This window comes from Capricornis sumatraensis, chromosome 15, assembly GCF_032405125.1.
Source record: "Capricornis sumatraensis isolate serow.1 chromosome 15, serow.2, whole genome shotgun sequence".
NCBI classification, from domain to species: Eukaryota; Metazoa; Chordata; class Mammalia; order Artiodactyla; family Bovidae; genus Capricornis; species Capricornis sumatraensis.
Genome location: NC_091083.1, coordinates 13766800 through 13780890, shown reverse-complemented (window position 1 = coordinate 13780890; position 14091 = coordinate 13766800). Strand labels below are relative to the sequence as shown.

Below are 14091 nucleotides of genomic sequence, written 5' to 3'. Positions count from 1 at the left end.
ACAATGTTGTGTTAGTTTCATGTGAACAACAGAGGGACTCAGCCATACACACACATGTGGACTCCCCTCCCATCCAGGCTGCCGCATAACAGTGAGCAGTGTCCCGTGTGCTGTGCAGTGGGTCCTTACTGGTTGTCCATATTACATGCAGCAGTGTGTAGTGTACGTGTAGTGTTAGTTACTCCCTAACTATCCCTTCTCCCTGTCCTCCCTGGCAGCCATAAGCTCCTTCTCTAAGTCTGTGAATCTTTATTTTATAAATGAGCTCATTTGTACGTTCTCTTTTTAGATTCTGCATATAAGGGATGTCATATGATATTGCTCCTTCTCTGTCTGGCTCACTTTACTTAATATAATATTTTCTAGAAACATCCATTGGAGAAGGAAATGGCAACCCACTCCATTGCCTGGAGAATCCCAAGGACGGGGGAGCCTGGTTGGCTGCTGTCTGTGGGGTCGCACAGGGTCAGACATGACTGAAGTGACTTAGCAGCCGCAGCAGATCCATCCATGTTGCTGCAAATGGCATGATTTCATTCTTCTTAATGACTGATTAATAGTCCATGATATGTGTATCACATCTCTAAAATCCATTCCTCTGTCAGTGGGCATTCAGTTGCTTCCATGTCTTGGCTGTTCTAAACAGTAGGACAGCCTAGTTTTTGGTCCAAGCAGCTGTAAGGAAGATTGACATTTACTGAGAAGGGCTGTTGTGCAGGTGTGGCAGGCAGTGGGAATCAAGGATTGAGCTTTCGAGGTGTTAAGTTTGAGCTGCCTGCTTGGCGTGGCCACAGGTATATCGAGGCAGGGGGATTTGTACACGAGGGTGGAGTTTTAAGGGAGAGGTCTGCCTGCCTTCCCCTTAATTTGAGATTTGTTCATCATAGCATGCAGTTGAGCTCTCTGTGTCTGTAGATTCTACATCCGTGGATTCAACCCACCAGTAATGGAAAATGTTTGGGGGAAAAAAACTTCAGATAGTTCCCCAAGATAAAGACTTGAACTTGCCTTGCTCCAGCAAATATTTGCATAGCATTTTCACTATGTTTGCAATGACTTGCGTAGCATTTACATTGTATTAGGTATTATAAGTAATCTAAAGATGACTTAAAGTATAAGGGAGCATGTGTGTAGAATATATGCAAATCATCTCTTATGATGCTCATAAGAGACATGAGCATCCTTGGATCTTGGTATCCGAGGAGGTCCTGGAACCAACCCCCTCTAGGATGTACAGGGATGACTGTGTAGATTGCTAGTAAATTCAGGAGACTGTCGAGTCCCTGGGATCAAAGACTCCATGGAACGGGAGAGTGTCAGAGGGAGGAAGTGGAGGACCACAAGTAGGGAAGTCTTTGGAGGTGGTTTCCTCTGAAGGGGCACAGAGAAGTTGGTGGTAGCTGCAGGGTGATGCAGGGCCAAGGGAGGTGGTGGCGGTGCTTGGTGGGAGCCCTGCAGGTGGGGGTGGTCAGTGGGTAGAAGGTGCTGCAGGGCACCGAGGGTTAGCTGCCTCTGGTCCATGGGAGATAATGCACAGGAAGGGGCTGACACGCAGAGTGGGACCCTCGTCACCGGCAACAAGAACCAGCGAATCAGGAGACGTCTAGGAATTAAGTGAAGTAAAGGTTCTGAAGAGGGGGAAAGATTACCTTGTAGTCGACTGGTCCCAGACCCCCTCCTCGGGAAGGCAAGATGTGAGCTTAGCTTCGTGTGAGTGTGTGTGCATTTATAACATATGTATATGAACCTTTATCTGGCAATAAATGTAATTCATTTTATATTGAGCTTTTTATATGTTCCAAGCTCGCTTTGCCCACCATATGCCAGGATTTCAGCACGAAGTTTATGATCCTTTTTTCTTGCAGTTTTTTTCGTGAGCAATAAAAACATCGCTCATTTTTAACTCTTCCGTGCTCATGCTCGAGCTCAGTCAGTCTGACTTTTTGCGACCCTGTGGACTGTAGCCTGCCAGGCTCCTCTGTCCATGGGATTTCCTAGGCAAAAATACCGGAGTGGAAAAAAAAAGAATACTGGAATGGGTTGCCATCGCTTTCTCTAGGGGATCATCCCCACCCAGGGGTCGAACCCTTGTCTCCTTCTGCTCTTATACTGCAGGTGGATTCTTGACCACTGACCCAGTGGAGAAACCCGTGTTAAGTCTAACAAGCACCCAACAGGAAGTTCTCTTTTCCCAAAGTAACCTCTTCCTTTTCTTTCCCTCCTAATTCCAGGAACAGACTCTGGCACTAAGGAAGGAAGGGATTGGGGTTGTTTTGGACTCCGAGCTGCCCCATCTGATCGGCATCTATGACGACCTTCTGAGCACTGGCATGATCCTGTACCACTTGAAGGTAGAAACTGCTTACCTGGAACATTCTCAGTTTGGTTTCAGCTTTCCCTTGGACACTGGCAAGGTTTAGTGTAATACTCTGTGTCCATGAACACGCTGTGATGGTGAAGAATGTGCAACAAATCCTTGAGCTCTTTGGGGATTTTCAGCAGTTCATTGGGATTCTCTGGCATTAGAAATTCCTGTTCTATGTAATCCTAAAGGTAAATGAAGGTCCGTTCCCTTTGCCTTCTAATTTGTAGAACCAGTAAGAGGGAGGTAAGGAACAAAAAGACAGACTTAGGAAGAAGAGCTCCCAGCACGTAAACTGCGGTTGCTTGTATGTACAGTTTTCTGGTCGCTCAGGTTAATTATGAAGTTGTGTCTGAAAGTCACTCAGTCATGTCTGACTCTTTGCGACCCCTTGAACTGTAGCCTGCCAAGCTCCTCTGTCCATGGGATTTTTCAGACAAGAATACTGGAGTGGGTTGCCATTTCCTTCTCCAGTGGATCTGCCTGACCCAGGGGTCAAACCAGGGCCCCCTGTGTTGCAGGCAGATTCTTGAACCACCAGGTCCCACCTACATGATTGGGCCTGCTCCCAAACAGAGCAGCCCTTTCACGAGATAAGAATTTCCTCGTCCGCATCAACGGTGGGCTCTGTAACCTTGACTTCAGTATCTTTTCTCTGATCCATGACTTACAATGGGAAGAGTATCATACTGTGTTTTGCGGGCTCCCCTAAACCATATGTTCAGACGCAAAGAAACCCCTGGCCGCTGGAGGAGAGACTTGTTGGAAAGGATTGGGAACAGCCGTGGGATTGCAGTCACGGGCAGGTTGCTGGTGCTGAAACAGGAGGCCAGCCTTGCTGAGCCCTGAGCCTCAGGAGTCCTGTGTCCTTTTCCGGACACCGTGCACTGTGGTTACAGAGCCTCGGGGGACTCTGCCTAGACCAGAGCTCGCCCACCTGGCAGCAGGTTTCTGGGGCTTCCATGAAAGATGGAGAAGAGACCATTCTTCATGTTCTTCCTGATAAATTTTGCTTGGCTTTTCTCCCTAGGAAGGTCAGACATATGTCGGCAGAGAAGATGCTTCGACAGAACAAGATATCGGTGAGAATCTTGATCAGCTTCCTCTCCCCAGTGGTTTTTAAGAAATCATTTAATGAACTTGCTTTTGAATGACTGACTTTGAAGTAATTATAAAAAAGAAAACATTTCAAATGCAGCATTGATCAGAACGTGTGTTTCCATAATTTTGAACTGAGCTCGAATGACCAACACCGAATGCTTAGTGAATAGAATGGAATAGAATGGAGCTGCGAATCCTCTCCCCATGCCCCACGGGCCTTCGGTCCTCAGCCAAGTCTTTCAAGTGAGCTGTTCTTTAAACCACGCGGCTCTTGTCGCAGTGGAGATATACGAACAGGTACAGATAAAAGATATAAGATCCTTTAACGGGAAATCCTTCGCACACAGGCGAGGACAGAAAGTAGGGTACACACATGCCCAGCATTCACACACACAGAGCAGCATTTCCTGGCTTTTCCCACAGTCTCTGTGAGGCACCTGGCTAACCAGGGCTTTAACCCCTGAGCCCAGTGAGGTCTTGGCAGGCTTTATAGCATGAATTAGAGCGTGCATGTGGTGATAGTGGACTGTGTGTCTGTCTTTGTGGTGGAGGGGCCAAGGTGGGGATTGGCAGGGGAAGAATTGTATCTTTTCAGCTGGCTTTTAGAAATGCTGGCAATGAACTTGCTTTCTTGCCCAGTGTAAGCTATTAATCAAGTCCACACATATTTACTGTTTATCGTGAACTTGGGAGAGCTGGAAACCAATTCCTGGAAGTCTCTGGGTGAAACTAAGCATCAGGCCTCTGCTCATTGTTAAGTTATGTGTTGACCTTAGGGTTTGTTGTACATGATGCTAAGTGCCCAGCACACGTGTTTTCTGTGAACAGGAAAGCTCTGTTCACAGTGCAGGTCTGTGGAGCAAAGTGGAAGCTGTTTGGTTTGTGCTTCTGAGCAGCTGGCCAGGAACTACACCTGAAATTGTGTAGGTTTTTGTGACCGGGGTTCGTGTCTATGCCTGACCACATGTCACAAGGAGGGTGGTCAGGTGGGAGTAGGTAGCCCTTGACAGCCACACTCAATGAGAGGTCTGTGGAGGTCAAGTTCACCTCAGGACTTCTGGAGATTTCTTGGGCTTCCCAAGATTCATGCCCTCCCATGTTCATCTTTCACCTTTGGTCTGTGCTCCTGGACTGCAGTGTCAGTAAGAGTGGAGGTCACAGTAAGTAAGTCCTTGAACCATGGGGCCATCTGTCCCTTCCATTTTACCGGGACCTTCAGGTAACTGGAGGAGGAAGTTCATTCAGACTCAAGCAAAGCGTGTCAGTGGTTATCAGCTAAGTCACGTTACTCAGCTGTTTTTTTTTTCCTGAAGATGAAATCCTTTGTTTCAGGTTGATATCCAGACCCACTGAGTGACATGCAAGAGCTGGTTCTGTCAGTTGATGCTGTGAACTCCTGAAGTTCAGTTTTCTCACTAAACATAAGTGTTCCCCTCACAGTTCAAATAAATAAATAAATGAGAAAATAAATGAAGGTTGGGAATCATTGTGCCAGGCACCGAAGGACACCCTTTCTCCCTTTGTTTCCCACCTCAGTTCTTCACGGCCTCGACTTGGAGAGCGAGCACTGCGTCTTTGAGAACATTGGGGGGACGGTGACTCTGATCCCCCTGCGCGGGTCCCAGTGCTCTGTGAACGGCGTTCAGATCCTGGAGGCCACACACCTCAACCAAGGTATTGGCTTTTGATTCTCGGTTCTTTGTACACGTCTTTTCTTAAAAACAAGTTGGCTAGGTAATGGGGAACGTGTGCATCCTAGGACTAATTACTGTTCAGGTATAAAAAGGATGAAGGCTTCATTAGACTCTTTTCTGTTTTGCTGGAGTATTTCTTTATAAAATGCCCGTCATCTTGTTGAGTTAAACTTCGGTGTTGTGGCTTAAAAGTTACTGCTGCTATGGAACTATGACTTTAAAGGAATTTATTAAGTTAAGAAAAGTGCCCTTCAGGTGCAAGTCCTTAACACAATGGCTTCTTTTAATAATTTTATTACCTAATTTATATTATTTTTATGACCAATTATAACTATAACATACAGGATCGTGTATAAAATATTTTTTTATTTTGAATTAATTTCTATATTACAGAAAGTTTGCAAGGACTTTTTCAGGTCATTGAGAGTTAATTGCTCAGCGTCCCTGAGTACTTCAGTGTGTTTCCTTCAAGCAGTGGTGTTCTTGTATATAATTACAATGCAGCCATCCAAACCGAGGAAGTAACAGGTGCGTTCCCACCACCTGATTTCAGACACCCTTTGAGCTTGGCTGTTTGTCCCAACAGTGTCCGTTACTCAGTTGCCACGTCTCTCTAGTCTCCTTCAGTCTGGACATGTTCCTGGGTCTTTCCTTGACTTTTACAACTATGGCAGTTTTGGAAACTGCAGGTCAGATACGCTGTTGACTGTCCTGCATAAATGTAGAACTTATCTGATGGTTCCTTGTGAGTTGACTACTATCATTTTTTGACAGGAACGTCAGAGAAACGATGCTGCACTTTTCTCACATCTTGTTACCTGATTTTTACCTGTCGCGTCACTGAGGGTATTCACGTTGATCATTTAATTAAGGAGCAGGATGCTAGGCTTCTTCGCTGTGAAGTTACTCTTTCCCCCCTTTCTAGTTAGTAAGGATATCGGGAAGGTACTTCAGAATCATAAATATTCTGTTCTTTGTCCTTTGTACTTTCACCCTCTGGTTTTGAGATCAGTTGGGGTTTTTTGAGGAGGGGACATGGTCTGATTTAATTTTTATTCTGATGGCTGCCAAGTGCTGATTTTCTTTCTACACTTATCAGTTGGCTTTTTACTGTAAGAAAGAGCTTTCTTTTATTGCTATTTATTTATTTGTTCATTTATTTAAATCAGCAAGGTTACATGTGTTGCTATTTTATTGGTAAGTTTGGTCATTTTCTATTATTGCTAATTTTGATGCTCAGATTGTCCTGGATTTGGGAATCCTTTCAAGTTGTTTTTTTTCTGTTGTTCTTTTGGTTTGTCCCTGTTGTCTGTGATTACTTCCTTCCTTTCCGACAGATGAGGTATTCCAGGCTCATCTTTTACTTTTCTGGAGTCAGCCAGTTCTGCTTCCTTTTAGTGGAGAGTGGGATTTAAAAACCAAGATCTGGGCACTTGATGTGCTCATTGCTCATTGAAGTGTTGCTGCTCACATCAGAGTTAGGAAAAATGTGTGTGTGTATAACATATACAACTATACTTCTGTATCTGTTTATATTGATACATTGAAATATCTGTATTTCAGTACCTGTATTTCTAACCAGGAGTTCATGCCAATACTTCTAATTCCAACCCAGCACCATAGAATTCTTTCTAGTTTTCTGCTTTTTCTTATTTGTAGCCCCTTTTTTTGGCGGTGATGAACTGGACTCCTGTTCTGTAACCAGCACCCCATCACTTCTGCCCTCTCCTCATTCTAGGACCCTCCTCTTCTTGCTCAGGCTGACGCCCCATGCTAGGCCACCAGTGCACTCGCCCTTCTAGGGCAGACACACCTTCCTCACCTCACGCCGAAACGGCCTTCCTTTCCCAGTCTGATGCTTGCTTTGTCCGGCCCTGTCTAATGGCTTTTGTACTGAACTTTGCAAGAAGGAGAGGAAGAAAGATGTCGACATTATTGTTAGGTAAAAGACGACCAGAACACCAAAAAGTGTCTGACAGGCTTTAATGGTGAAGCGCTAATGGGTGGGGTTCCCGGACCCGAATGAGGCAGGTCGAGGAAGTCCGCGCCTGGACCATGTTGGGGAGTGGTTTATATACGTTTGTTGTGAGGGATGGTCTGGCAAGATCGCCAAAAAAGGTACGGTTAGTAGATGGGGGTTTGGATAGGTCGTTAGGTCGAGGTGTTGTGGGCTGATAGGTCCTTTACGCGGCTGGGGTGGGGATTGTTTTAGCTGGTGAAGTGTGCCTCGGGATCTGGGAGGATCCTTCCGTTAGGGACTTTCCTGCCCGCGGGAGAGAGGCAGCCCATCATGGCTGCCGGGGTCCGGCCTTACAATTATATCTTAAGCTCTTTTTGGTATATTATACATAGTTTTTATAGTTTTTCATGCTACATACTATAATGTGTCTGTGATATAGGAATTGTACAGATGGGGTCTGGAAAGCATGTAGTTTTATCGGTGTTAGTGAAGTTATACAAGAAATCAGTTGCAAGGAGTTATCTGAGAAACAAAGGGCATGGAGCATGGACAGAGGTGATCATGCTTTCTTAGGAGGTACATAGAGTCCATTGCAGACATTCTAAAACCAGCTGATGGAGCACCCGCCCATGGACCATCTCCAAATCATCCACCCATTCATCTAGCCGTTGATGTCTCCATCACTTTTCACTCTCAGTATTTTTCAGTTTCAAGGTTAATTGAGCTTGGGAGATAGCTGGTGCCCTGGAACTGGCCAGAAAGACCCAGGGTCAGCAGGAGTAGGTGACCAGCCCAAACAGAGGACGCAGTGAGAGCCTGGTGATCATCACCAAAGCAGCGTTCCCTGCTCTTTTGCAGCCAGGACAGCGGCCCTGGCAATAAGGGCAGCAGTGCTTGCCAGGCAGTGCTGTTAATCGTGGTGAGAAGCTGTCTCTGCCCTGGGCCCAGAAAGTCACCATAACTGCCTGGCAGACAAGACATCACCATGTAAGGCTCTTCAGTGGCAGCCCCTGCCTGGGAACACACAGGCCCTCGTGTGAACAGCAGGGCTAACTAGAGGGCACGCAGCTGACAGATGACCCCGCAAATGAATTCTGTAACTGGATCTGGACCACAGCCAGACCACCTGGCTGTCCTCTGTCAGGGCCTCAGGACCTCAGGTGAGGGTCCTGCTGCTGTTGCTTCAGGCAGCAGGGTGGTGCAGGGGTCATGATGAGAGGCGAGGGTGGTGTCTCCATGTCCAGCAGAGACCTCTGTGCTGGCTGCGTCTCCCTCAGTTAGGTCAGAGGGAGGTGCCCTTGTGACGATGACTGTGTTTACTGTTACAGAATTTTATAAGCAACTTGTACTGGTTTTCAGTATCCTTGTTAATGCATGAGTACACTTCTGGAATCATTTTGAAATCGCTCATGCTTCTGAGGTTCACTGGTGTATAAAGTGTAGATGTAATTTAATTTTTCCCCATCTTGGTATACCATTAGCATAAACCTTCCCACCACCTCCCTTTGAAGAAACTTAGTTTACCAAAACTAAAAAGTCATGTCTATTTCTTGTCTCTCTACTTTGTTCCAGGACTCTGTGTTTCTACTTTTGTGCCTTTATCACACAGTTTCAATGCTTAATGTGTTATGTTGCTGTTGTTACCCGGTTGCTAAGCTGTGTCCAACTCTTTGTGACCCCATGAACTGTAGCATGCCAGGCTTCCCTGTCTTCCACTATCTCTCAGAGTTTGCTCAAATGCATGTTCATTGAGTTGGGGGTGCTATCTAACCATCTCCTCCTCTGCCGCCCCTTCTCCTCCTGCCCTCAATCTTTCCCAGCATCAGGGTCTTTTCAAATGAGTCAGCTCTTTGCATCAGGTGGCCAAAGTATTGGAGTTTCAGCTTCATCATCAGTCCTAGAATACTTAAAATATGCTATAATGTCTGTTTTTATCTGGGTAGTTTTTCTGCTATTCATGCCTCTGAATTTTTTCAAAGAAATTTTTGAATTGTTTTGTTGTACTAAAATGTCCTTTGAGAAGTTAAGATTCTAATTTCATTCAGTTTGCTCACATTAAAAAAAAAAATGTATTTCCATCTTGACACTTGGGTTTATTCACTATGCCTCTTCTCATATTTGAATTTTCATCTATTTTCTCCAATAAAACTTTGAAGATTTTTAATTTATGTACTTGTTGAACTGTGGTTATTCATGTATACAAAATTCTGAACATAGCTGTATACATTAACTGCTCAAAAACAGAAAGGAAAAAACCCGTTTTTATACTCATTCTATAATCATCTATTTTGATCATTTTGGGCACAAAGGAAGATATTGACTTAAAACTGGGTGGAAAAGAGGCCCACAGAATTCTGTTGTCTGGCGCCAGGACTTCTGAGTGCATTGTTCTTCCAGATGCAGCCTGGTGTGCTTGTGGAATCACTCTCAGGGAGTTAGAGAAGGAGTTATAGTTGGGGTTGGTTTGGGGACATTCTTTAGCGTGAGCAGTGCTTGAGTACAAACAGCCCACGGGTGTCAGTGTCAGCTGTTGGATCTACCTGGCTCTGTTGTCCGGCCATCAGGCAGTCTCCTCCTGTGCATTCCCTGCTCCAGCCGTGTTTCCCTGGAGCTTCTAGAACTTACAGCACCCGCAGTCCTGGCCACTGGATGCTGAGAATGCTGCTGAGGGGATTCCAGTGACCACCTGCCATGTTATGGGTTAGTCTCTTGTGGATTTTCCTGGAAGCTGAGTGTTCTGTGTAGTGATGTTTTTGTGAGAAAATGATTCCAGAATTCTAAACACCATACTGAAAAGGGGACTTTTTAGAGCATATCTTGTTTCATATGTGAACAGCCTAAAATTTAGTATTTAGTATTGGAGTTATCTTCCCATCATCCTGTAAAAATTACTAGCTTATTCATTTAGGTCATGGAAATGGCATATAATTCCATTGTTGTTGTTCAGTCATTAAGTCATGTCCAACTCTTTGTGACCCCATGGACCAGAGCACGCCAAGTTTCCAAGTGTGCTCACATTCTCGTCCATTGAGTCCGGGATGCTATCTAATAGCGTTACTCCTTCATCATTCCATTGCCATCTGTTTATATAGTGATGATTATGTCTCTAGTTCTCTTGTGGAATGGAGCTTGGAAGGTAAATAATAAATGTGTCTCCTGTGCAGTGTTTTCATTAAGTGGTTTTTAAATCTTAAAACTTATAAAGTCCATCTGAAAAATATGCATATTTGAGTTTTGGGAATGGCTAGAACTAACTTTTCGAACTTCATATTGAAGCTATGACTTGTCCTAGGAAAGTAGGAATCCTAATTGGCATTCAGGGTTAACCTGAATTGTCAGGATTATCTTCCCCTTCGGGGCACTCTTAATTGTTTTACTACCCTGGTGGCATGGTTTTCAGACCTGACGGGCTGAGTTCCTCTGGAATTCTACTGTGTTGCTCAGCAGCTTTCTCAGTGTGGATGTCAATGAAATTGACAGAAAAATGCTAAAGCATTAAAACACAGTGCATTGAATATAAATGCCACAGTAGGTCTTAGGGCAGAGAAATGTGAGCCAACTTTATGTTTCAGGACATTACGGAAGAGAGGTAAAATGGTAACTTAAAAAAAAAAAACCTGCACACTTTAAGACTGTAAGATCCCTTCAAGGGAAAAACACTATTTTTCTTCGGAAAATTAAGGGTTCGAATTCTCCATTTAAATTTTCTTGAATTTTTTTTTTTTTTTTTTGAAGATTACTAAAGTAAGAACTGGAACATGTTTTTTAAACAGAGAAAATATGATATATTGTTTGTGGTTACAAAACATGTAGCAAAAATAAAAAGATATGAACGAGACACATGCCTACTTCTTCAAAAATTTTGTTGAAGTATAGTTAACTTACACTGTTGTATCTAATTTCTGCTATACAGCAAAGTGACTCAGTTATACATATGTATTCTTTTACATATTCTCTTCCATTATGGTTTGTCACAGGATATTAAATATAGTTCTCTGTGCTGTACAGTTGGGCCTTGTTATTTATCCATTCAATAATCCCAGACTCCCACGCCATCCCTTCTTTACTCCCCTCTCCCTTGGCAACCGCAAGTCTGTTCTTTATGCCGTGAGTCTGTTTCCATTTCATACATATGTTCATTTGTATAGTATTTTGGATTCTACCTCCAAGTGATATCATATGGCATTTGTTTTTCTCTAGGTCCATCCATGTTACTGCAAATAGCATTATTTCATTCTTTTTAATGGCTGAGTGATATTCCATTTTATGTAGGTACCGCATCTCTGTTTACCTGTTCACCTGCCGATGGATATTTAGATTGCTTCCACGTGCTGGTTATTGTAACTGGTGCTGCTATGAACGTTGGGTGCATGTATCTTTTAGAACTGTGGCTTTGTCTGGGTATATACCCAGGAGTGGGATTGCTGGATCTTACGGACACATGCCTATTTTAGAATAGTGTTAATCTTTGGAGAGAAGTGGGGAGGGGCTTAATCAGGCAGGAATTCAGGAGGATGTTCAGCTATAAGATTTTATTTTTAAAGGAAAAGAAAAAACCAAACTCCTCAAAAGGTATATGCACTTTATTAAAACCTAATAATAACAAGGACATAGATTAAAAACAGCAGGGTATTCATACTCCAAAAATGACCTTGGCTTTTACTCATGAAGCCATTTTTTAAAAAATTAAAAAACATTTTTTTCATGAGACTATTTTTACGTAAAGGTATCAAGAACAGAGACTACAGATATTAAAATATAACATGATTTAACTGTGTTAACTCTGCGTTTGACTGGATTTCTGGTTCACTAGCAGCTTCCTATCTTTTTACCAGTCTCTAGTATATTGTTGGGCTTCCCTTGTAACTCAGTTGGTAAAAAATCTGCCTACAATGCAGGAGACCCGGGTTCGATTTCTGGGTTGGGAAGGTCCCCTGGAGAAGGAAATGGCAACCCACTCCAGTATTCTTGCCTGGAGAATCCCATGGACTGTAGCCTGCCAGGCTCTTCTGTCCATGGGGTTGCAAGAGTCGGACACGACTTAGTGTCTAAACCACCACCACCAGTATATTGCTGGTGCTTGCATGCTCAGTCACTCAATTGTGTCCAACTCTCTGTGACTCTGTGGACTGTAGCCTGCCAGGCTCTTCTGTCCTTGAGATTTCCCAGGCAAGAATACTGTAGGAGGTTGCCATTTTCTTCTCCAGGGCATCTTCTCAACTTAGGGGTTGATCACACGTCTCCTACGTTGCAGGCAGATTCTGTATTACCGAGCCATGTGGGAAGCCCCAGTAAATATTGCTGATACTTGGTATTTAAATGTCTCTTTCATCAGTATATTAGTAGTCATTTGGAAATGTGCTGGTTAGGCTGTGCCATAAAAGAGCACATCATGTAGTAATTCCCATTTCCTTATAAAAATCACTTAAGACACTTGTGAATGTCAACTAATAGAAGATTTATCTGTGTTTAGCAGATTGTCACCATGGCAAGGGAAATTTTTTTACCTGTATCAGTCAACTGCCTTCACTTCATTCAGATTGCGTAAATAGTAGTTCCTCTGCCTTAATTATCTGATCAGTTCAGTTCAGTTCAGTTGCTCAGTCGTGTCCGACTCTTTGCAACCCCATGAATTGCAGCACGCCAGGCCTCCCTGTCCATCACCAACTCCCGGAGTTCACTCAAACTCACGTCCATTGAGTCAGTGATGCCATCCAGCCATCTCATCCTCTGTCGTCCCCTTCTCCTCCTGCCCCCAATCCCTCCCAGCATCAGAGTCTTTTCCAATGAGTCAACTCTTCGCATGAGCCTTAATTATAGGAATGTTTTAATCTGGTAAAGTCATTAGAAAGAAAAGTATTTGCTAATACTCTGAAAAGTAACTGTGGTGACATGTATATGTCTAGAACGCTGCACCTGAAGCTTTTCGCCTCTTTCTTGGGTCCTTCTAGGGACAGTGGTAGGATTTGCAGCATCACATCGACCCTTGCTCTTCAATGGATGTGTTCTATGAAGTGTAGTTTCCCTCACTCCCATGATTCCATAGAAAGAGGGGGCCTTTGCCAGAGAATGCGTTGACTCAGATGTCTAATCCCTGGGCCTTGAGTTGTTTTTGATAGAGTCTCAGACCTTAGATTTTTTTTTTTTTTCTTCCATTTTTTCATATGTTTAATATGAAATGTACAAAAAACAAATGAGGTATCATTAAAAATGTATTTCAACATTTGTCCTATAATTTCTAGGAACTATTCTTTCTTATTTTAATTATTTTTTTCTTTTTAGTCCAGTATGCATATATTAAAGGTGACAGTCGCTAAACGTAATGAATTTTCCATTCAACATCAGTGGACTCCGCTGGTCTTGCTGGTTTGTCAGAGCCATTGCACGCTCACGTCTCCCGTGAGCAGTGCTGCAGCAAGTCCGTCCGGGGACTTCACCCTTTGGTGCATTTGAATGTGCCATGCTTCAGCGCCAGAATGTACTTGTGTGTATTCCAGCTCTTGGAGGGAGCAGGTGGCGTGGCGCTCAGGAGCCTTGATAGCATTCTCATCTGCTGAAGGGCTGCTGTGAATTGTTCAGTGACAAATTACAAAAGAATTTTAGTGCAACTAGAAAGGGAGATGAATTTTCGAGCAGTTTAGCCAAGCTGTCTGGAGAACAGAGGAGACCTTCCACACTTCACAAAAAGCCAGCAGATCACACTGTCTCATCTCCCCTTCAACTCCCTTGCACTTGCCCTTAAGCTGTCATTAGATGTCTTCCTCTAATTGGAGATCCGCAAAGCTGACACCTGTCACTTGCACGTGTATGATTCCTTCAGTAGAGACTGTTGAGCATCAGAGACCTAACTATTCTTAAAGACTATGCCCAAAGCCAGCGGCTCTTAGTGTGTCCCCAGATCAGCACAGTCGGCATTACCCAGGAGCCTTTCAAAATGCAGTTTCCTAGGCCCCATCCCTGACCCACCCAATCAG

The 14091-nt window shown here is 43.9% G+C and overlaps 1 protein-coding gene across 1 annotated transcript in view; it reads left to right on the top strand.

The window, feature by feature from the left end:
• The window catches only part of KIF16B (kinesin family member 16B), a 291622-nt gene that overhangs the window by 138890 nt on the left and 138641 nt on the right, over nt 1–14091 (top strand). The window contains exons 13-15 of the mRNA XM_068986883.1: nt 2232–2351; nt 3393–3444; nt 5000–5137. Coding sequence (XP_068842984.1) covers nt 2232–2351; nt 3393–3444; nt 5000–5137 — 310 coding nt within the window. The remainder of the gene's footprint in view (nt 1–2231; nt 2352–3392; nt 3445–4999; nt 5138–14091) is intronic.